Source organism: Haematobia irritans, chromosome 2 (genome assembly GCF_050003625.1).
Source record: "Haematobia irritans isolate KBUSLIRL chromosome 2, ASM5000362v1, whole genome shotgun sequence".
Taxonomy (NCBI): Eukaryota; Metazoa; Arthropoda; class Insecta; order Diptera; family Muscidae; genus Haematobia; species Haematobia irritans.
The window spans coordinates 103,898,483-103,923,523 of NC_134398.1; the positions used below are offsets into that span (position 1 = coordinate 103,898,483).

The 25,041-nt window shown below is 33.2% G+C and overlaps 3 protein-coding genes and 1 long non-coding RNA gene across 5 annotated transcripts in view; 2 read left to right on the top strand and 2 right to left on the bottom strand.

Moving 5' to 3' along the window:
- Reps (RALBP1 associated Eps domain containing) overlaps positions 1–5,492 on the top strand; it is a 199,330-nt gene extending 193,838 nt beyond the window's left edge. Inside the window, exon 10 of the mRNA XM_075295784.1 lies at positions 5,098–5,492. Within this exon, the coding sequence (XP_075151899.1) occupies positions 5,098–5,106 (9 nt within the window). The 3' untranslated portion in view covers positions 5,107–5,492. The remainder of the gene's footprint in view (positions 1–5,097) is intronic.
- A 900-nt stretch (positions 5,493–6,392) lies between these two features.
- Positions 6,393–7,836, top strand: LOC142223596 (uncharacterized). Of its 2 annotated transcripts, none has more exons than XR_012718812.1 (4): positions 6,393–6,522; positions 7,306–7,379; positions 7,447–7,539; positions 7,610–7,836. It is a non-coding gene; the product is annotated as an uncharacterized LOC142223596 (long non-coding RNA). The 2 variants fall into 2 exon arrangements; XR_012718811.1 differs by lacking the exon at positions 6,393–6,522 and adding an exon at positions 6,568–6,667.
- Positions 7,837–12,699: 4,863 nt separating this feature from the next.
- Positions 12,700–22,314, bottom strand: LOC142225932 (uncharacterized). Its single transcript, XM_075295781.1, has 2 exons — positions 20,715–22,314; positions 12,700–14,181 (listed from the first exon to the last, which is right to left on the bottom strand). Exon 2 carries the CDS (start codon positions 14,177–14,179, stop codon positions 13,253–13,255), a length of 927 nt encoding a protein of 308 aa, XP_075151896.1. The 5' UTR covers positions 14,180–14,181; positions 20,715–22,314; the 3' UTR covers positions 12,700–13,252.
- Positions 14,237–19,546, bottom strand: LOC142224906 (uncharacterized). Its single transcript, XM_075294684.1, has one exon. The coding sequence runs from the start codon at positions 19,544–19,546 to the stop codon at positions 14,237–14,239; it is 5,310 nt and encodes a 1,769-aa protein (XP_075150799.1).
- Positions 22,315–25,041: the final 2,727 nt, after the last annotated feature.

A 25,041-nucleotide genomic window follows, 5' to 3' on the forward strand; every position in this document is an offset into this window, starting at 1 on the left:
TGGCCAAATGGAAAAAGATGGGGTTCCAGATTTATATGTGAAAGATAGATCTTTTAGTGCTCTATCCGATGGTAAAAACGGATACAGCTAAATGTGTTTGGGAGTCTCAATATATGGCTTGGAAAAAAGTGGACGCACTGCTCCTGGAGAGAAAAGTGACCACTGTGGCCAAATGGAAAAAGATGGGGTTCCAGATTTATATGTGAAAGATAGATCTTTTAGTGCTCTATCCGATGGTAAAAACGGATACAGCTAAATGTGTTTGGGAGTCTCAATATATGGCTTGGAAAAAAGTGGACGCACTTCACCTCAAGAGAAAAGTGACCACTGTGGCCAAATGGAAAAAGATGGGGTTCCAGATTTATATGTGAAAGATAGATCTTTTAGTGCTCTATCCGATGGTAAAAACTGATATTGCGAAATGTGTTTGGGAGTCTCAATATATGGCTTGGAAAAAAGTGGACGCACTGCTCCTGGAGAGAAAAGTGACCACTGTGGCCAAATGGAAAAAGATGGGGTTCCAGATTTATATGTGAAAGATAGATCTTTTAGTGCTCTATCCGATGGTAAAAACGGATACAGCCAAATGTGTTTGGGAGTCACAATATATGGCTTTGAATAGCGGTTTATATGGGGGCTATATATAATTATGATATGATACTGAACTTTTATGAACTGATATGGACTAATTTGTTCATTCTGGTTGGAGACCACACACTCATTTCACGTATTAAATTTTAACCGTATCTGAAATTTGGTGTTTCACAAGGCTGCGGAAATCAAATCTGGGGATCGGTTTATATAAGGGCTATACCTAAATGTGGTCAGATATGGCCCATTTGCAATACCATCCGGCCTACATGAATAACAACTACTTACGCCAAGTTTCAAGTCGATAACTTGTTTTGTTCAGAAGTTAGTGTGATTTCACCATACGGAGATAGGTAGATCGACCGCACATTTCACGACGACCTAGAATATATAGACTTTATAGGGCCTGAAACCAATATTTCGATGTGTTAAAACCGGAATAACGAAGTAATGGCGAAAGGTACAAAAACACAAATTATTTGAATTACTTGATTTCTTCGGAACTTGTTAATTAATATTCTATTTGAATTAAAAATTTTACTGATTTTGGTCGAAAAATTCTAGGCCTCGCTTTACGTGGCAGATACGTTAAGTTTTAAGTTTTTAATTGAGGAAATTATTTGTTTTTTGTTCCAATTTTAATTTATTTATAATTAATTGTCGGTTAGATGAATTAATAATCTTATAATCTTACAAAAGTTTAAATTTTTCATAAATTTACGATTTTAATTATAGTTTGATTTTTCTTTAGATTTGCGTCAAAATTTTATTAAAAAATATGTAGTACGCTGAAAAAAATATTTGCGATTTTAATTATAGTTTGACTTTCCTTTAGATTTACGTCAAAGTTTTATTAAAAAATGTGTAGTACACTGAAAAAAATATTTATGTGATATTAAAGGTTACGCAACCTAAATTTTAGGATACGAAATTTACAAAATATTAAGGACAAATTTCTTTAAAATAATGAAATTTTAATTAAAAGTTTATAATATTTGCTTCAAAAATTTTTTCATTAAATTTAGGACACAAATTTTGTGAATTTGCGTCCCTCCGTTAAAGTCGCATGTCTTTGAACTAATGCAAATTTTCCTTAATGTAAAGAAACGATTTTTTTATTTGAAGATATTGTCCTTAAATTAACTGAAATATTGAAACTTTAGGTTTAAGGTAAAAACTCTTCAAATATAGACTTATTTTGAGGATTTAACGTCTTTGGTTTAAAGTTTTTGGATTTACAATTTGGATTTTTTAACTGGCATTTTTGTACGTGAGTACTATTATTAATAAACCGCGAAAAGAAAATGAAAAATTTGATAAATGAGATTTCTTTTTTTTAAAGAAACCGCATCTTTGGCTCGGAATCAATACCAAAATACTTAAGGGAAGGTCAAAATCTTTGGATCCGAGTAATCTTTTTTTGAGTGTATGTATGTTTATTTCCGAGAAAAATTTTGTTTATTGAATTAAAGTGTTAAAAAACATTCACTCATTTTGTTTACAATATTTTTGAATTTTATTAAAAAGTTAATTTTTTAAATGATTGCGTTTTCAATTTAAAATATTTTAGTGATATTTCTGTGAATGGAACCCCATCTTTTCTATTTTTCTCTATGAGCAGTGCCCTCATTTTTTTCCAACCCATATATTGAGGCTCTCAAACACATTTCGCAATATCCGTTTTTACCATCGGATAGTGCACTAAAAGATCTATCTTTCACATATAAATCTGGAACCCCATCTTTTTCCATTTGGCCACAGTGGTCACTTTTCTCTTGAGGTGAAGTGCGTCCACTTTTTTCCAAGCCATATATTGGGACTCCCAAACACATTTCGCAATATCCGTTTTTACCATCGGATAGAGCACTAAAAAATCTATCTTTCACATATAAATCTGGAACCCCATCTTTTTCCATTTGGCCACAGTGGTCACTTTTCTCTTGAGGTGAAGTGCGTCCACTTTTTTCCAAGCCATATATTGAGACTCCCAAACACATTTAGCTGTATCCGTTTTTACCATCGGATAGAGCACTAAAAGATCTATCTTTCACATATAAATCTGGAACCCCATCTTTTTCCATTTGGCCACAGTGGTCACTTTTCTCTCCAGGAGCAGTGCGTCCACTTTTTTCCAAGCCATATATTGAGACTCCCAAACACATTTAGCTGTATCCGTTTTTACCATCGGATAGAGCACTAAAAGATCTATCTTTCACATATAAATCTGGAACCCCATCTTTTTCCATTTGGCCACAGTGGTCACTTTTCTCTTGAGGTGAAGTGCGTCCACTTTTTTCCAAGCCATATATTGAGACTCCCAAACACATTTAGCTGTATCCGTTTTTACCATCGGATAGAGCACTAAAAGATCTATCTTTCACATATAAATCTGGAACCCCATCTTTTTCCATTTGGCCACAGTGGTCACTTTTCTCTTGAGGTGAAGTGCGTCCACTTTTTTCCAAGCCATATATTGAGACTCCCAAACACATTTAGCTGTATCCGTTTTTACCATCGGATAGAGCACTAAAAGATCTATCTTTCACATATAAATCTGGAACCCCATCTTTTTCCATTTGGCCACAGTGGTCACTTTTCTTCCCAGGAGCAGTGCGTCCACTTTTTTCCAAGCCATATATTGAGACTCCCAAACACATTTAGCTGTATCCGTTTTTACCATCGGATAGAGCACTAAAAGTTCTATCTTTCACATATAAATCTGGAACCCCATCTTTTTCCATTTGGCCACAGTGGTCACTTTTCTCTCCAGGAGCAGTGCGTCCACTTTTTTCCAAGCCATATATTGAGACTCCCAAACACATTTAGCTGTATCCGTTTTTACCATCGGATAGAGCACTAAAAGATCTATCTTTCACATATAAATCTGGAACCCCATCTTTTTCCATTTGGCCACAGTGGTCACTTTTCTCTCCAGGAGCAGTGCGTCCACTTTTTTCAAAGCCATATATTGAGACTCCCAAACACATTTAGCTGTATCCGTTTTCACCATCGGATAGAGCACTAAAATATCTATCTTTCACATATAAATCTGGAACCCCATCTTTTTCCATTTGGCCACAGTGGTCACTTTTCTCTTGAGGTGAAGTGCGTCCACTTTTTTCCAAGCCATATATTGAGACTCCCAAACACATTTCGCAATATCCGTTTTTACCATCGGATAGTGCACTAAAAGATCTATCTTTCACATATAAATCTGGAACCCCATCTTTTTCCATTTGGCCACAGTGGTCACTTTTCTCTCTGTTTCGTATATGCAACATTACTCCGATTCGGAAGATTTCTGGCAAAAGGTTTTAATTCCAATCGAAAGCTATCGTTTCAGTTTATCTTTGGTTAAAATTTGGCTTTTCTATCTCTTCCCGTTTGGCCAATTTATGCCAATTTCTACGGAGGATTATATCGCAAAAAAAAAAATTTTATTCGTATATAACTCATTTTTTCACATATAGGTGGCGCTGAAACGAATTTTCATATACGGATTTATTTTCCCTTACATTATATGTTTGGAACACAAATTTTTAAACACAATATTTTTGAGTGCAAGCATATAATGTTCATAAACTAGCATAACATGTTTGGGACATATATGTTAATATGTTAGAACATATTATGTTTGGGACATAAAATGTTTGTAAATATAATATGCTTGGATGCAAACATATATTAATTTAGAAATAGCCTATAAACATATATGTGTTTAGTAGCTTGGAGCGCTATTTAACAGGGAACGATATTGAATTCAGTTGGTGGTTGTTGCTTGTTATTACAAAATTAACATTTTATTTTTCCTTGGGCAATTGATCAGCTACTTCTTTGATCCTTACAAACTGTGTGGTCCGCTGTTCGAATCTCCGTCCGGCAAAAGGTAAAATTAAAATAAAAAAAATCATAAAATTGAATACTTTCTTCTACAATGTTTGTATTACAGAAAAAGGTGCTAAGAACTAAAAAATCTCGTGGAAGTGAGAAAGATGTCGGGGAATATACAATTGGGCAGAAACAAAATTTTGAGCATTCAGGTCGAAAACCTATGTTGTTAGCACATATATTACCTGTTTATTTTCATAATTCATTATGATTGTAAATATATAAATAAATAAATAAAATTTTGAGCACAATATTGTTTGGGAGAATTTTTTTTTAAGCATATAATATTTTTGGGTGCAAAATGCTTCCAAACATTTTATATGGTCACATAATAACATATTGTTTTTTGGAAGACAACATTATTGAATTTGGATGCAAAAATACAAAATGTTTGGAACTTAGACTACCCAAACATATATTGTTTAGACCAATATGCTTTCAAACATATTATATATTGGTAGAGATCAAACATATAAATGTTTGGGCAATACCCAAAAATGTATATGCTTGAAGCAAAATATGTTTGGGAGTATATGTTACAGAAGCGATTTTTTGTGAGGGTGTATCTTCAGGTATATATTGAACACATTATTAATGATTTTATTTTCTTTTTTTTAGGACAATTGATCTGGATTATTGGCTGTCGATTCAACAACTGGCAAAATGTATGACAATGGATTTTACCTGTAAGAAACTAAAGAGCCGAAAAATTGTTTTTTCTTCAACATAAGAATGAATCGTTTGTGGTCTATGTGAAAGACTATTTGAAAATGAAACTGCTTGTGTGGGACATTTATGGTTATTGCCATTATGATGTGGACGCACATAAAAGAAATGGATGTGCATTTTGCCAAAATAAAATATCTGCCGTTTGTATTGCTATGATGAATTAGTTGAATGTGAAGTAATTACCTAGCATGTGTCGCATATGGCTCGTGGCAGAAATCGCTGGTTATAAATTTTATTTTATGGGTTTGTACCCGAAATAAAAAAATATTATTATTTTTTTTTTATTTTTTTTGTTTGTTTTTGTTGTAGCTTCTGCTACCCTTTATTAATTTTATCACTTTGGTTTTTACCAAATAAAAGATATAATTAATTTTTATTTTGTAGCTTCTGCTACATCTTTATTATTCAGAAAAAAAGGTGTCTTGTTAATTTTAGGACCAGTTTAACTTCCACATAGTTCAAAAAATTTACTGTAATATAGTTCATTTTTCGTAACCACTGCGAAAATTAACTTAGCTAAAGGAAAACTTATAAAACTTCAGTAAATGTTTTTTAGTTCACTAACTACGAAATGGGACGGATTTTTCCTTAAATAAATTTCCAATACAATAGTTAATGCATCGTTGATTGTATTATAAAAAGACATAGGCAATATAAAAATCTTACTACGAAATGTGGACAATTTACTAAGAAAAATTTTTGTATGGAAAAAAATTTTTGTAGTAAAAATTAACTTAACCACAGTACCGATTCGTATGGCGGCTTCCTACAGCTTATTTCGGTTTTTACTATAAGTTCGAGTATATTTCCTCACATTGAAAATTTTAGATAAAGTAGAATAAAAAGTAGTTAATTTAATCCTTGACGGGTGTATATAATTTTTTATGGATTCCTAGTAAATTTTGAATATATTTTACCTTATCCTATAGATAGAATACCAACTAATCAATAAACGTGATACTGGAAATTGAAGTGAGAAGAAATTATGAAATTATTGCATCATCTTTTTTTTTTTTTGTTTGAGTTTGTTATTGCGATGATGTTATGGAATGTGTGTTGTTGGTATCTTTTGTGGTGATAGTTGTTTTGTTGCAATAGCGAGATCAGAAAGGGATCATGTGTGTGTGGAGTTGTTTTGCTTTACATATGTGTCCTTTATGACTATTTGTGTCTTTGAGTTTTATTGGTGCATTCAGTTCTGTTGATGCATTTATGAAGCGCACACGTGGTGCGCTTGCGTGCGGTATTTGTGTTTATTAATAAAAATACATTTATTTCGTAACATTTTAGAAACTGATAAGTGAATGGTGTGATGTAAGAGAAAACAAAAATACTTTATATTGATAAAAAATAAATAACTCTAAAATAAATCACATATTAAGAAACTGTATATTTCTATTAATAATTTAAAATTAGTGCGGTTTTAAATTGGTTTACATAAAAATATTCATAATGAGTGGTAATAAAATGATCTATATTTACTCTACATCTGGATCACAGTACAATTTTTAAGTCTATATTTTTATGTTATAGCGAGTCCTTAAGGTGTGTACTAAGTTCGAGTTTAGGTGCTAAATTCAGAAATAAATCAGTAAGAAAAGTATAATATTATACGCCTTCGATGCAAATTTAAATATAACTTAATGGAGAATAGCTCGAAACAAGTTTTTTATTAAGTTTATATTCTTTAAATGGATTACACGATTAAGAACAGAAAATCGTTTTTAAGCTTATGTAGAACGCTGTTTTTTTAATTTAATATGATGAATCGTTTTCAAGTTATTCCAATATATATAGCGGAAGTGCCTTAATTTTGAACATAACCGTATATCTCAAAAAGTCGAGCTCTTAAAAAAACAAGTGTAAATTTGGATTCAGCGACCTCAAATTACTAACAATTTGATATAAATTTTAAATGAACACAAAAACGGTCCAATTTTGTTCCCATGTATTTCTAAAGAAAACTAATCATGAAAAATTGGGATTTTAGCCACTAAACTCGAACTTAATATCCACCATAAATACTAAATGCTATATTGACAAGTGGAAATTATATCTAATTTTATAATATTTTTATTTCATTTATATTCTGAGAAGGATTTCAAAAATGTCCCATTTGTGCATGGATATGATTCCACTAATGTAGTAATTGGATGATTTTTTTCAATGTGGTAAGTTTTTCGTCCATTTGTAATAAAGCCAAAATTTCTATTTATTAAAAATAATTTTCATTTGCAGGATGACAGCAAATCTAATGGTATTTTTTGGAATCTTCTTACTGTTTAATGCTAACTAAGCTGATATCCCTATTTGCTCTAAGAAAATTCTCTTGTAAGTTAAAGATCAAAATACCATAGAATTTGATAATATTTTTATATTTTATATACCTTTTTAACTTCAGAGGCTTATGACGCAAATCCACACAACAAAAACTAGCGATATCGGTGAAATTGGACAAAAATGAAATGAAACTAGCAACTTATGGCATATATCTTTCATATACACACAAAAAATTCCGTAAAAAATGGAAATTGATATTAATTAGTTTCATTCTACTAACATAGAATATTACTCTTTTGAAGAAGCAATTACTAACTACCGAAAAGTAACAGCGTACGAATAAAAACATTTCTTTTATTGTATATCATAAGCCATAGTTTTATGTAATATAATAATAATTTTTTGAAATAAAATACTGGTAGTTATGAAAAATTGTCTTATATTGTACGAAAAATTTCTTAGTTGTATACAGGCTTGTTGTACCTTTAATTCCTCAATTTATTTACTTCTTTGAAAATAATACTGATAAACAGTTTATTTGAAACCAATTTCTAAATATAGGATTCCCAAAAACTTGTTCATTTTTCCGGATAGCAGGAATATTTTGAATGAGTGTAAGTACATTCTTCCCACAGCGTAGTAAGAATGAACTAAAATACGATGCAATACATAAACTTATTTATAAGAAAATCATGAACTTATCTAGATGAAAAAAATCTTTGGCGCCAAATCATGGTCATTCTTACTATGGGTTAGTTCATTTTTCCTAAACAATAGTAAACTTTTTTTCGGTGTACGAAATATGCAATGTATGCAATAATTATACCCTAAACCACATAGTGGTTTGGGTATAATAAGTTTGATCGGCCAAAAAATGTGCCTACCAGAAATATTGATTTTAGACCCCATAAAATATATACCGATCGACTCAGAATCACCTCCTGAGTCGATCTAGCGCTTGGTGTCCGTCCGTCCGTGTGTCCATGTATTTGTTGTTCACAGGATTCCGGTCGCAATTATTAACCGATTTTGATGAAATTTGGTACAGGGAGTTTTTTGGGCACAAGGACGAACGCTATTGAATTTGGAAGAAATCGGATCAAATTTAGATATAGCTCCCATATATATGTATATCCCGATTTCGACAAATGGGGTCACGTTGTGCGTTTTTGCAAACGCATCGTCACCAAATTTGGCAAAAGGTAATCTTTTCCATCGCCCTTCAAGTCTGCAAAATGTCATCCAAATCGGTTCAGATTAAGATATAGCTCCCATATATATGTATCGCCCGATTTTCCCAAATTTGGCCACAAAACCCTTATTTATCAACCGATCTGACCCAAATTTGGCTAAATGTAGTCTTCTATAGCACTTACTATATGTGCAAAAAATCATCGAAATCGGTTCAGATTTAGCTATAGCTCCCATATATATGTACCGCCCGATTTATCTAAATTTGACCATAAAACCCTTATTTATCAACCGATCTTACCCAAATTTAGCTAAATGTAGTCTTCTATAGCACTAACTATATGTGCAAAAAATCATCGAAATCGGTTCAGATTTAGATATAGCTCCCATATATATGTATATCCCGATTTTATCAAATTTGGCCTTAGAACCCTTATTTATTAACCGATCTGACTAAAAGTTGGCTAGATCCAGTCCCCTACAGTACTCACTATATGTGCAAAATTTCATCGAAATCGGTTCAGATGTAGATATAGCTCCCATATATGTATCACCCGATTTTGAAAAATTCGCCCCTAATAACCTTATGTTTGACCATACAGGCCTCATTTCTTAACTGATCTTACTCAAATCTTGCACAAGGTAACCTTTTGTGGTATTAATCAAACCCGCAAAATATTATGCAAATTGGTGCAGATTTAGATATAGCTTCCATATATATGCATCGCTCGATTTTCCCAAATTTGGCCATAGTACTCTTATTTATTAACCAATGTTACTCAAATTTCAAATTTTGATGTACTAGCCGATCGTACTTATACGTACTTGTAGCTCTTACATAAGAATATTGCTCGATTTTTACAAATTTGTATTTATTACCCACACTAATTTAACGATTTTCTCTTTTTTAATAATGGGCTCAATATTAGTGGCATACTAGCTCCGTAGGCGCAATATCAACACAGCCAGTGTTGCTAGAAGTAGGGGAAATTCCCTATATGTAGGGTTTTTCTAATATTTAGCGTCTTGTAGGGACGTAGGGCCACAATGTAGGACATTTTCACTCAACACAATTTGTAAGAATTTTTACATTTTGGTGGATCTAGAGGAGGAAATTAGAAGCCGGCAAGGCTTGATCTTTAACAATGTGTGGTAAACTTTATTCCTGTAGAAAATGTTGTCAACATTTTATTTCTATAAAACATTTTCTCAAAATTGTATTTCTATAGAAATTTTTTTCAAAATATTATTTCTATAAAAAATTTTCTCAAAATTTTATTTCTGTGGAATTTTTTCTCAAAATTTTATTTCTATTGAATTTACTGTCAAAATTTTATTTCTATAGAAAAATTTCTCACAAAAATTTGTTTATAGAAACTTTTTCCAAAATTTTATTTTTAAAGAGATTTAACAAAAAAGATTACTAATTTGGGTAGAATTCTACCAACTGTGGCAACCGTGGTGGTAATACAAATTTATATTCTAAGTTATACTCGTTGCATATTCATATTTTAATATAATAAAGTACTTAGAACCATTTTTGTTTTGTAAAATTTTTTAAATTTAACGAAAAATATAGTAGGGAAAATTGTTTGGGAATGTATGGGAAAGTAGGGAACTTTTTTTGTCCTTGTAGGGTAAACCGAACATTTTCCCTGGCAACATTGACTATGAGCTATAGTCAGATTGACACAAAGCACCCATAGACATGTACCCCTTAATTTTCTTAAATATGTAATTGCGGTTTATCTCCCAGACCTATATGTTACCCCACAAATGCTTATGATTACTAATTCTGTAATGGTGGTTTAGGGTATGATATAGTCGGCCCCGCCCGACTTTCTACTTTACTTACTTGTTAGTATTAAGAAAGGCAACCAGTGCTGCCGCTACTACTTCAATCGAAGTATTTCGCTTCATTTTCACAAAATTTACTTCGTCACTCCTTCTTCCAAAAATCTGCTTCACTTTTTGTCCTGCTTCAAATTTTTAAATTTTTCCCCATATTACCTAATTGTTTTTCCTATTCCTTTAATAACGATGAACATAGCGGTTTTAATCACTGAATTATTAACCGATGTGGACCAATTTTTGCATAGTTGTTAGAGACCATATACTTACACCATGTACCAAATTTCAGCCGGATCGGATAAAATTTGGTTCTCTTAGAGGCTCCGCAAGCCAAATCGGGGGATCAGTTTATATGGGGGCTATATATAATTATGGACCGATGTGGACCAATGTTTGCATGGATGTTAGAGATCATATGCTGAAACCATGTACCAAATTTCAGCTGGATCGGATGAAATTTGCTTCTCTTAGAGTCCCCGCAAGCCAAATATGGGGGTCCGTTTATATGGGGACTATACGTAAAAGTGGACCGATATGGTCCATTTGCAATACCATCCGACCTACATCAATAACAACTAATTGTGCCAAGTTTCAAGTCAATAGCTTCTTTCGTTCGGAAGTTAGCGTGATTTCAACAGACGGACGGACGGACCGACATGCTCAGATCGACTCAGAATTTCACCACGACCAGAATGTATAATCTTAGAGCAATATTTCGATGTGTTACAAACATATACCCCCATCCTATGGTGGAGGGTATAATAAAATGAATCCTATAGTTTTGTTTTCAAGAATGTATGCTACTTCAATTTTATTCAATCTACTCCACTTTTTTCCAAAATCTACTTCACTCAATTTTTCACTAGCGGCAGCACTGAAGGTGTTTTTTACCACGGTTTTGGTTTCCAAAAAAGTTAGATGCAGGATTTTAATTCAATGTGTGGTTTGTAGTTTTATTGTTTGTTGTATTTATTCTAGGCAAATTAGAGACAACTTCAAGAATTATGCAATATTTTAGGTATATTAACACTAGATTTAAGTTATTTTAACTCATGTGCAATATTAGTTTATGGTAAGTATATAAATGTATTTCAATATTTTGTAGTTTTAACAATGTAGATTTAGTCCTTTTTATTACAACCAAGTGCAATATAAATCAAATGTGATATATGTACAAGTAGTTTTATGTAGTTTGTAGATTAGTTTTTACACGCAAAGAAAAAAAACGTTTGGAAAACGTGTACCGAAAACGTTTTTCTTTTGTTAGAGTTTTTTGAATTGCTTCGAAATTTTTACACTTTTATCACCAAAAAAATTCGTTTGTTACAAAGTTTTTATTTTTTCAATAAAAAAAGTTATTTTTGAAACAACAACAGAGTCCATTTCGTTTATATCAAACACTCTTCCTTTCTGACTTTTGGTCTTTAATAAAACACATTTTACAGTTCAAAATTTAATATAGTACAATGTAATGTTGAAAATTTTTTTTCGGAATCTTCGGAACATATGTAGAATGTATGTAAAAAAAAAAAAAAAAAAAAAAAAACTTTGGTCGAAGCAGGGATCGAACCCACGACCCTTGGCATGAGAGTCAGACGTAGCAACCACTGCTCCACGGTGCCAAACTAAATGTTTGTTTCTGTTAAATAAACTTTGTTTATTCGGTTCGTGGGCGCCGCAAGCTATGCTATATAAATATAACTTATATGGATATTTATCTCTTGATGACCATAACAGGTACATAGCTCAGTGGTTAGTGTGTTGGCTTACAAAGTGCATGGTCCGCGGTTCGATTCTCCGTCCAGGCGAAAGGTAAAAAAATTTTAAACATTTATAAAATCGTATAATTTCTTCTACATTGTTTGTATTACAGAAAAAGGTGCTAAAAACTAAAAATCTTCGTGGAAGTGAGAAAGATGTGAGGGAAAAAAATAGCCAGAAAAAATTTTTTTTGAGTTAGTCTTTATGAAATTGTTTTTACATCCTGGAAAAGAATAAACGTTTATCACAAAAAGTATATACTTTTCTTCCAAATACACTTCCTTACAGCGAAAAGCAAATGAGAAACGAACTTTGTTTGTCTAAAATTTCGTTTGGGAGGAAAGAATTATTTTTTTGCGTGTAGGGAATCAATGTGCAATATTTACAAAATTTATGGGAAGGTGCAATAATAGGCGTAAGTAAATTATTTTATTCTTTTTTTATACAAATTTACTGGTAAGTTCAGATAAGTCTTTATGTATATAATTTACAGTTTTGTTGTTGTAATCTATGTCACTTTTTATATTCCCTTTGTTTATTACAGTTTCGTTGAGTTTGTATATTTTAATTCAAACAAATTTAAATTATTTTTTGTTCACACAATTTTAAGTTCACTTTATGTTTTAAGTTTTTAATCTTGGGTTTAACACTTTTGTTTTATATTTTTTTTTGTTTACTGTATTGGTCACGGGGAGAAGCGTACGCTTTGAAAAACCGACTTAGATTAACAAAAAAAGAAGAATCAATGTCATGGCCAGCCTGTTGAAAGTGAAGTTTGGCTCTCATTTACAACAACAATAGGCATGTACTAAAAGGGCTCATATGTATGTGTGACATTTGGAGCAAACCGCTATTTACATGCCTGTAGCATTTAAATAGCACACCATACAGAAACCAATAAGGTGCATAATTTTAGCACACCCTTCAACATTCCGCCCCCCCGTGACCAAGTGTTAAAATATTAATGGCTGAGGTTCCTTATGGGACCGGAAATGATGTATCCCAGCACTGTTTTGTAGGCGTTCACATCGCCAAGTCCGGTGAATGTGGATCCCTCTCGATAAATTGCAGAATAAGTATCCGCACCAAGTTCAATGTCGATGGGTACATTACTTCTCGGGTCTGGGTCGGCAAGGGACTGATCGCTAAAATCTCTTGTAGGGTCTTCGAGTAGAGGGTCCGAATAAGGTCTTCGTGGAAGTTCATCAGTTATGAGCGCGTTTACCTTCAGTGCCCATGTGCTGTTTGTACGACGGGACATAATTTTGAATTTCGTGAACCTTTGACCCTGATATAAAAATGATCTGAGTCCCAAACGTCGAAATGTGGAATATGCGATACGTGACATTGATGATGCTTGACAAATTAGCGCTCTCACTGTCGCCCAACTGTCAACTTCTTCCAAGGCGACTCTTATCATTGCCGTTGGAATGAATACGTGGTCCCATAGATACCTCGTCGATTTCACAGGCACTGATAAAATGGCAGAGGCTAGAGAGTCCTCTAGCTGAGATGCCCCATGCAGAAGTGTATGGTGTCTGTGACTACAACGGCGACAAGTGATGAGACTTTGACAATCAGGTGCCAAATGACTGCGAGCCAAACAGTTTCGGCAGTACCCTCTTCTTTCTACCGTCTCATATCGTTGGTAAGGGGTCTTGTCGCGAAATCTTTGGCAAGAACTAAGGGGATGATCCTCCTGGCAGAGTCCGCAAGAATACTGCCAGTTTGCCGGTCGTTCAACTCTACCAGGATGGACTTCGGCTCGACCACTAGATCGGTTTCTTGCGTGTTGGTGATTGCGTCTGTCATCAGCTCTGGGTCTTCTACCATTATCGTTCTGCTGCTCCTCCTCCAATGGCTCACGGCGTGGTAAATAAGCTGCCATACCTGTAACGAAAACTTTGTGAGTACCGCGGCCTTTCATTTGAAAGTACACGACTAGTCATGCTGAAAATAATTTGACGATTTTTGTGATGGGTCTATTAATTGTACCACGAGACGTACGAATATCAACTACTCTGGTATTTTGGTCAGTCCCGGGATAAGTTTTTACGATGCGACCCATTGCCCAGTCAGTCGGAGGAAATCTCTCATCTTTTATGACCACGAGATCATTTTCTTTAATATTTTCTTGTTGATGCTTCCATTTTGTACGACGGTGTAATTCATTAAGGTATTCTAGCTTCCACCTTCTACAAAAATATTGAGAAATAATTTTAAGACGTTGCCACCGATTTGCAAGCGTAACATTCTGATCTGAAATATCAGGCTCCGCTGGCGCCAACATGGATGTACCAATCAGAAAATGGCCAGGAGTCAAAGGGGACAAGTCATTAGGGTCATCACTAGCCTTACTTAATGGTCTTGAGTTTAGACAAGTTTCAATGCGTGCCAATATAGTGGAAAGTTCTTCGAACGTAAAGCTCATACTAGGAATGAATTTGCGCAAATGAGTTTTAAAGGATTTCACGCCCGCTTCCCACAAACCACCCATGTGAGGAGCGCCAGGAGGTATAAATTTCCAATTAAGGTCATTATGCGAATATTGTTGCAGTGTTTCTGCTTGCAGAGTCTTCATAAACTCGAGCCGATCTTTTTTGAATAGAGCAGCCGCTCCCGTAAAATTCTTCCCATTGTCGGAATAAATGCAAGAAGGGCAGCCTCGTCGAGCAATAAATCTCGCAAAAGCCGCAAGAAAAGACTGCGAGGATAGATCACTTGTAGCTTCTAAATGAACAGCTTTTGTCGCAAAACATACGAAAATACATACGTAGCCCTTTGTTATTAAACAAACCCGAGTTTTGTAATTTTTTATATCGAAGGGTCCAGCAAAGTCAACCCCTGTATTAGTAAATGGTCGGGAAAGAAAAGTTCGCTCAGGTGGAAGTGAGGCCATTATCTGAGACTGGGTGTGTCTCTTAAACAAAATGCATGTTTTACAATTGCGTATAACCTTCTTCACTAAAGGTTTTAGTCTGAATATCCAGAATTCAGATCTCAGGGATTGGGTCATCAATTGATTTCCCCCGTGTATTGTAATTTTATGAGTAAATTCAACAAGAAGTTGTGTTAAACGTGCTTCGTAAGGTAAAATAATAGGGTGCCTTTCATTATAAGTCAATGCAGGCGATTGAACAAGCCGCCCATTGGATCGCATTATACCACCAGAGTCTAAAAACGGATTCATAGTTAATAAACTGCTACTGGATGAAATTCTAATTTTATTTTCCAAGTTTGCATATTCCTTTGCAAAGTAGTGTTTTTGGGTCATGATTATTATACGACGTTTCACGTCTAAAATTTCTTCAGGCCTGATCTCATCAGATCTAATTCTAAGATGTGTACGATTTGAGCCGGTATTTCGCCAAAAGCGCAAAGCATAACACAATACACGATAAGCATGTGACAGCGAAGAAAATCTTATTAAAGGGTCTTCGAATGTAGTGGTTGTCAAAACTTTCACAGCTTTTGCTTCTAGATTTGTATCTCCCAGAATTTCATATGCTGGCCACCTATCTTTAGGCAACTTAAGCCATTGGGGCCCATGCCACCACAACGCATGATTATTCAGATCAGACGGTGAACAACCTCTACTAGCTAGATCGGCTGGATTACTTTCAGAGTCAACGTGTTGCCAATTATGATTACCAACATTCTCTAAGATTTCTGAAACACGATTACCAACAAAGGTACTCCAATTGCATGGAGGCTTTTTCAACCAAGCTAAAACAATCGTTGAATCTGTCCAAAAATGAGTCGTCAAATCGGAGATCGGAAGTTTTGCAATTACTGTGGATGCTAACTTCGAAAGTAAAACAGCACCACACAATTCAAGACGTGGCAATGAAATCTTTTTTATAGGAGCGACTCTAGTCTTAGCCGTTAGAAGATGAGTGTCTACTTGTTTATTAATGTGTTCTACCCTAATGTATAAAGTGGCTCCATAAGCGCTTTCAGACGCATCGCAGAAGCCATGAATCTCTACATTGGACTGGGGAGTGAAGTTAATCCATCGAGGAATTTTTACTAATTCTACTGCAGCACTATGTTTTACAAAATTTTTCCAATTCATGAGTGTAACTGGCTTCAACGTGTCATCCCAGTCAACTTTATCAAGCCATATTTGTTGCATGACTAATTTGGCCACGATAACAACTGGTGCCAACCAACCACACGGGTCAAATAACTTTGCGATTGCGGATAAAACTTCACGTTTCGTATAGTTTGACCTAAGTTCCATGGATGGAGGAGTAAAGGTAAAACAATCACCTGAAATGTTCCATCTGATACCTAGGGTCTTTGTAGATGAGTCTTCAGACAAATCTAACCAGTTTACTGGAAGTAATTGATCTTTCGGCAAATCTTGAATGATGTTGTGATTATTAGTAGTCCATTTCATAAGTTGAAACCCTGCGGATTCCAAAGCTAAGATCAACTGCTTTCTAGATGTTATAGCATCTTCTATTGTGTGTGCCCCTGCTAACACATCATCAACATAAAGATTTTCTTGAAGAATTTTTGAAGCTAAAGGGTATGTGTCAGCAACATCTTCAGCGAGTTGAAGAAGTGTACGAATTGCAAGAAAAGGCGCGCAATTGACTCCAAATGTAACTGTTAAGAGTTCATAATCTTCTAGTGTTTCAGTGGGCGATTTCCGAAAAAGTATACGTTGAAACTGTGTCTGAGACGAATCAAGAAGGATCTGCCTGTACATTTTTGTAATGTCGGCATTATAAACGTATTTGAAGAACCTCCATTTCAATATTTGCAAAACAAGGTCTTGTTGCAGTATGGGACCCGTAAACAAGTTATCATTGAGGCTACGTTTGTTGGACGAAGGACTGGAGGCATTAAAAACTACTCTAAGTTTTGTTGTGAGTCGATCTGGTTTGATAACCGCATGATGGGGCAAATAGTAATTTGGGGTCTTAGCAATTTCATGAGGCGTTATCTTCCTCATGTGTCCCAGTTCCAAATATTCTAAAATGGTTTTGTCATATAATTCTTTTATATCAGGTGTTCTCATTAGTTTTCGCTCCATTCTATAGAATTGAGCCATTGCAATATTCCGAGAACTTCCCAACTCTTCACAATTTTTAAATGGTAGTGTCACAATGTACCTGCCATTTTCGCTTCTTTTTGTGGTTTGTTTGAAATGATTTTCGCAAAATGTGTCATCTTCAGACCTCAAAATACTTTTGGGGGTCTCCTCCATCTCCCAAAATCGTGTGAGTATGCTTTCAATAGAAATTGTATTGTGTAAAGAAATTTTATTATGATCATATGTTCCCTTGGTTATCGGTCCACCGATAATCCATCCGAATACTGTTTTTTGTGCAATAAGTGAACCGATTGACTTCATAGGAGTTGTAATATCAAAAATTAAGGGTCCTATGTCCATACCAATTAGGAGATCAACCGGTTGGCTAATGTGAAAGTTTGGATCTGCCAATTCAAGGTTGACAAAATCGCTCAGCTGAGTCAAACCCAAGTTTCGTGTCGGCAAATTTGATGGCAAAGTTTTTAAAACAGGGGCCCAGACGTCTAATTCAAATCTAGGTTCCAACCGCGAACGCAAAGAGAAAAGACAAGATTTTGTAGATGTTTCTGATAGTATTTGACTGACCCCCGTTACATGAACTAAATTTCTTTTGGACGGAAGAGTCAATTTATTTTTAAGTTTTTCAGTAATGAATGTCGACTGTGATCCAGAGTCAATAATAGCTCTAGCATCATACAATTGCCCTCGAGATTCAATTTGGACAAGAGCTGTAAAAAGTAGAGTGCCACCAGGATGATTCTCCCAAGTTCGATCATTCTGGAGGGTCAAAGTTGTAACATTGTTTTCCAAGCTAGGTGTGGACTGTATTTGTGTTGTCAGAGCAGCAGCACTGGTACAAGGTCGTACTGCCTCTGTCGATGGATCTTGTGAATAAGGTTGGGATTGTATACCCTTATGTAACATAGTGTGATGTTTCATATTACATTCTCTGCAATTATACTTGCTTTTGCAATCTTTTATCCCATGGCTGGATGAAAGACAATTATAGCAGAGATGTGAAACTTTAACCACATGAATTCGGTCATTGATATTCTTTTCTATAAACTTTGGACAATCTCGGATAAAATGTTGTGCCTTACAAAGATGGCATTGTTGTTTGGTCATATTTTGGTTCCTGGATACCAAATTCGCATTAAATTTACTTTTTTCCCCATAACTTTGTGTCTTTTGTGAAATATTTGTATGAAAACTCTTTACGAACTTCCCTTTATCAAATCTGCTTTGATTATTATCATATTTATTTTGAATCTGCTTGTTGAGAATTGGCTTGATATTGCCAACTGACTCAAGCGTTTTGAATTTATGGGTCAGAAATTTGTCAAATTTTTCCCAACTTGGTAGTATTTTACAATCATCAAGTGTATTTTCAAATTCTTCAAGGAAGGATCTTGGTAACTTTGACGAACATAAGTAAATTAAAATTGGATCCCATTCCTTTACTTCGACCCCAATTGTTTCCAGAGTTTGCATGCAACTATTTACGGTTCTTTGCAATTTCTGTAAAGTGTGACTTGATTCTAGCGTTACATTTGGAAGATTAAATAGAATTTTCAACTGTTCGTTCACCTGCATTCTTCGATTTTCGTAGCGATCAGTTAAGTTTTTCCACGCCAATGAAAAGCCCTCGTTAGTCAGAGGGACATTGCTTATTATTTCCCTAGCTTCACCGGCTGTTTTTTGAGTTAAATGAAAAAGTTTTTCAACATTGCTTAATCTCGAATTTTTTATGTAAATTGCCGAAAAAAGATCCCTAAACGTGGGCCATGATGTATATCCCCCTTTGAAAACATCAGTGTCACAAGGAGGTAGCCGTAAGGCTGGAGAAAAATCCCCATCAAAGGGTCGATGAGTCACTGATGATTCTCTTTGTGATTCTTCTTTGGCAGCATCTTCCTTTAACGCAAGAATATCAGCATTCACAGAACTCATTACTCGCTTATATGCCTCCATGGCTTCACTATAATGGGTCCGAAGTTGTGTCTTGTCAATGGGTCTTTCCCCCTCCGTCTGTTCATGATTTCGACAGTCTAAATATGACTTCTTTACATTTTTCCACAGGGTTTCAATTTCTGCTCGTATGGCCTCAAGCGAATGAATATCACCCGTTGTGGTCGCGACAGCATAAGTACTTTCAAAATCATTGAGGTCGTTGATGCAATTGGCAAATCTTTCGCTTTTTACTTTTTCCATTTTGTGCTGTTTAATATCTTACTTCAAGGTTTTCAATTTTTCGAAATCCTCGTGAAGATTGACACAAGTTGTAGAATGCAATTCGGAATAAAACTTCTTTTCAAAAAAGAACACTTTTTTGAAAGAGTTTTTTTTTCGAAATTTAAATTAAACGCCAAAAGTTGTTTTTTTTTTTTGATGAAAGTACTCGCACACAACTTAGAATTTCAGTCTTTATCTTATTCAAAATTAATTTTCTCCCAATTCAGTTAAGCAATTTTTCCAAAAACGGATGAAATATAACCAATTCGTCTTGGGTCACTATGGCGTAGAAACTACAGTTAACGAGGGTCAAATATCCACCTGCTATGAAAATTTCACGAAACCGACAATGGAGATGAACGATTCAAAATGCAAAAATTTTACCAATTTTCGCTGAATGTTTGAAAGTTTAATAAACTTGATAGCGCGGGATATAATTTCGTGAGAGTCGGAGATTATATTTTTTATCGGCTAATTGTTTTTGACAAATATCAACACAACTTTCGAAGAAATTTTTATCCAATTTTGATTAAAGTTGAATTTTAATGCAACATGAAAAAAAACAATTCAAACACAACAGCCAATTTTTCATGTTCTTACATAAGAAAACCATAAGAAACAAGAAACAAATTGGTACGAAAATCCACACAAAAAAATCCAGAAAATGTGATAGTAGTCATCACAAAATTTTTCCAAATTTTCACCAGCGTGATTGATAATCGAATATTAAATATTCTCAAAGTCCAGGGATGATGAGACAAGTATCAAGAAAACCAAATTAAGTTTAATTATTTTCAAAATGTTGACTTAAGTCTTTTTCCAAAAAAAAAATTATTTAAGTTGTTTTGCAAAAAATTTACCGAATATGTTTTTATGTGGAATGGAAAAATTTACATAAATGTCAATGTGTCAAAAGGTAGTTGAAAATGCGAGCGAGTCAAAAATATGGTGGGTCAACAACTTCACCAACATAAATCGCCAAATATTACACGCAACAACAAGTCTACAGCACGAAACAAGTACAGCATACCGGGTAATACATGGATCGCCAGATCTTTCTCTTATGTACAAGGAAAGGGAGAGTCAAAGCCGCCCAATATTCTCTCCTTGTATCGTGCACAAATAAAATGAAAAAAATGGTACTCACTTTGGATGTATATGTGTATGTGTGTAATGTGTGGTTGTGTACTTGCGCGGGAATAGGGTCGCTGGTGTGTCTGTCCACTTCTGAAATTCCGTTGCAACGGGAATTTACTGGCAGGTTAAATTTTTGATTATGTAATTCTTTGATTACGTAACCGAAACTACCGAGTTGGCACTATGTTAAATTGTTCTTGCACTAGGCTCACAATGTTTTTGAGATTTAAAATTTTCAGACTATTTTTAGTTTTTACTACAAAAAATTTTCTGTAAACATCCACTTATTGAATTTACAAATTTTCTTGAATTTTTTCACTTTTTTAACAACTTTTGTTTTTGTAGCTCACAATTTTTATTCCAATACAATTTTTTCTTAGATCCAACCACACAATTTTGAGAGTTTTCACAGGTAAGTGTAAGAAATGTTTTTATTATTTTGCTTTTTATTATTTCTAGGGGAATTTTGCAATATTAGCACGTAAGTATAACACAATTTTGACGTTAAATTTTTTTCAATTAATCCAAGTCTATTTTATTTTTTATAATTTTGTTAATTTTGTAGTACAGTGTAATTTCCAAAATCAACTTTGTCCATCTTCAATTGCTATTTCACAAATTTTATTTTCTCACTATAACAAGTCTTTTTAATTTTCACTTAATTTTCTGTTTGTCCAAAGTATTATTAGCAAAAACACAATTCGGCTTCGAATGGACCAAAATGTTTTTTACCACGGTTTTGGTTTCCAAAAAAGTTAGATGCAGGATTTTAATTCAATGTGTGGTTTGTAGTTTTATTGTTTGTTGTATTTATTCTAGGCAAATTAGAGACAACTTCAAGAATTATGCAATATTTTAGGTATATTAACACTAGATTTAAGTTATTTTAACTCATGTGCAATATTAGTTTATGGTAAGTATATAAATGTATTTCAATATTTTGTAGTTTTAACAATGTAGATTTAGTCCTTTTTATTACAACCAAGTGCAATATAAATCAAATGTGATATATGTACAAGTAGTTTTATGTAGTTTGTAGATTAGTTTTTAGGGAATCAATGTGCAATATTTACAAAATTTATGGGAAGGTGCAATAATAGGCGTAAGTAAATTATTTTATTCTTTTTTTATACAAATTTACTGGTAAGTTCAGATAAGTCTTTATGTATATAATTTACAGTTTTGTTGTTGTAATCTATGTCACTTTTTATATTCCCTTTGTTTATTACAGTTTCGTTGAGTTTGTATATTTTAATTCAAACAAATTTAAATTATTTTTTGTTCACACAATTTTAAGTTCACTTTATGTTTTAAGTTTTTAATCTTGGGTTTAACACTTTTGTTTTATATTTTTTTTTGTTTACTGTATTGGTCACGGGGAGAAGCGTACGCTTTGAAAAACCGACTTAGATTAACAAAAAAAGAAGAATCAATGTCATGGCCAGCCTGTTGAAAGTGAAGTTTGGCTCTCATTTACAACAACAATAGGCATGTACTAAAAGGGCTCATATGTATGTGTGACATTTGGAGCAAACCGCTATTTACATGCCTGTAGCATTTAAATAGCACACCATACAGAAACCAATAAGGTGCATAATTTTAGCACACCCTTCAACAGAAGGCAACCATCAAATTAATACATTATTCTATATTATACTAGGGTGGGGTGTAACCATAACTCCACTTCCGTTAGATTGAGGTTCCGACGAAATTTGCAAAATGGTTGCTTTCCTTTTACAAAATATAGGTATGGTAAGTAATAAAATGATCAAGATGGAAATTGTAGTGCTATTAGTAACTATACTTATTTTTTGGTATTTATTTAAATCGGTAAAATTATCTTCAAATTTAATTTGTTTTATATATAAGTCTTCTAAATTCATTTCAGTAAATGTTTTATTTTCCTTAACTTTAGTTATTAGGTTTGAAAGTACAGGTTTTTCTTTGTATGAAAATTTGTAGTTATAAAATGTTTTGTTTTCTACATTTATTTTGCAATTTTCGAACACAATTGGGAATGTATAACTTGTGTTTAATTTACTTTCCTTACAGTTACAATCGTTACTAAAATTTTTATAAAAGTTTTTAAATAAAATTACTCCTGGTTTTATTTCTTTTATTTCTGTTGTTTTAAACTTTATAAATGTGCAACTTGACATATTTGTTTGTATAATACTTTTAATACAATTATCGTTAACAGTTTGCAAATTTTTATACATGTTAGTGATATTGGGATAAAATACGTTTTTATTACTATCTATGATTATCCGATTTGTTTCAAGGTATAAAGACTTGTTTTCTTTATTAGGGATTGGTTCAAGGATTATTTGGGAAAAGGATGAATTGGTAAATATGGGAATGGATAGGATAATGATTATTTGGTCTTTGTTGAAGGAAACGGCAACTTTTGTTTTTGAATAAGTTTCGAAATTATCCACGATTTCTATTTCTACCTCGTCTAATAAGTCAGTTGGTATCACTCCTAGTTTACTCGTAAAAATTACCCTACCTATGTCGTCTATGTGGTTTTTTAGTAAATTTATGTCACTGTCTATTTGATAAACATGTCTAAGGAATACAACTTCGTCTTCTAAAGTAGATATTCTATTCTGTATTTCATAGCGAAATTTATTAATATACTTGCTAAAGATATATTGTTGTCTATTTATATGTGTGGTTAAATTGGTTAACTATGAGTCGGCCAAAAAAATTCGCCATGTTGCCGGGCGCCAAAATGTGACAACCTTCTTAGCGGATATGGTACAGAGATGTTAGGGCACAGCTTAGCTCGTCGGATGGGGTGGTTCTTTTCCGCTTTTGGGTTGTACATTTTTTAGATGTACCATATTGTTTTATAGGACCAGAGATGGGAACTCTAGCCCTGACTATGTGTACACTGAAAAAACAGTGAACCCTTTTCCATTGCAAAATGAACTAAACTGTAGTAATATTGACCATGACTTAACCCTTAAGATTTTTTTCAACTTGTCTAGTTTATAATTCTCTTAAATTTTAGTTAATCTATAACATTCTATTTTAGTTCATTTTTACAACACCATAAGATTTATATACCCCTACCAAGTTAAAATGTCAGTATTATTTTGGTTTACTTGCTTATTTTTGGGAAACCCGATAATAAAAATTGGTTAACAGTCTCTTTCAAATGTCGACGACTAAACTATTTTTAAATCAATCATTCCACAGTACAGAGAAATTAAATAATTAAAGGAACAACAAACCTTTTTACTATTATGAAAATTTTCATACAATAAAATTAAACTTTCTTTAAGAAAAAGTACTTTATTACAAAAACTTATGATGAAAGTTCTTAATACAATGTTTTTGTGAATGAAAATTATGACCACGTGGAACAAGAAAGTAGTTTATTTTAACTCGCTTTTTGGACATTTTGACTTTTTCTTAGTTTTTTTATTCATCGTAAGTATATTTTTCACATATCTTGCTGAAAAAAATGGAAGGAATAATGAAAATTGTTAAAAATTAACATGTAATAAAATATAATTTTTTAGCTCATTAAATTAGCTTATAACTTACCATATTTGGGGGCATTTTATTAAATGGTGTAAGGAATTCAACTTTTCTTAGATAAACGTACCTCATAAAGTTTGTACCTGAAACAATTAGAGAAATAATGAATTAAGTAATATATTAACTCATAAAATTGTGTTGTTATCGATGTGAAGGACATAATACAATAAATATTCTTGTTAAAAGAAAGCCAAAGCTTTAATATAAAACTTACCAATTCTCTATTACATTGTACGCTGAGGTTAAAAAGTTATCGAAATTCATTTGGGGTTACTCTGAAATTAAATATTTATTTTTTACATTAAATTTGTTTCCAAAAAATCTAATTAAAGAAATAATATGCATAAAAAAAAACTAAATATTCTGGTTAAAAGAATGTTAAAGAACGCTTACCAATTCATAAAAATGTTTCCAAATTGTTATTCTGAAATTAAATATCTGTTTTTTACGTTAAAAATATTAAATTGGTTTCCAAAAATATTTGATTAAAGTAATACTAAAATAAGGTATTAAAAACATGTAATTTTGATAATAAAAAGTTCATAAAAACGTAAATATTCTAATGAAAAGAAAGCCAATTTTTAAAAGAAAACATACCACTTCTCTATTAAATTATACGCTGAGGAGAAATATAAAAATTTGCCCGAATCCATCTGGGGTTGCTCTTAAATTAGATATTTTTTTACAATAAAGAAAAACATGAAACTGGTTAAAAAATAATAATAATTAGCAAATAATAATATACATAAAGAATATTATTTTTTAAAAGAAAACCACATTGAAAAAAG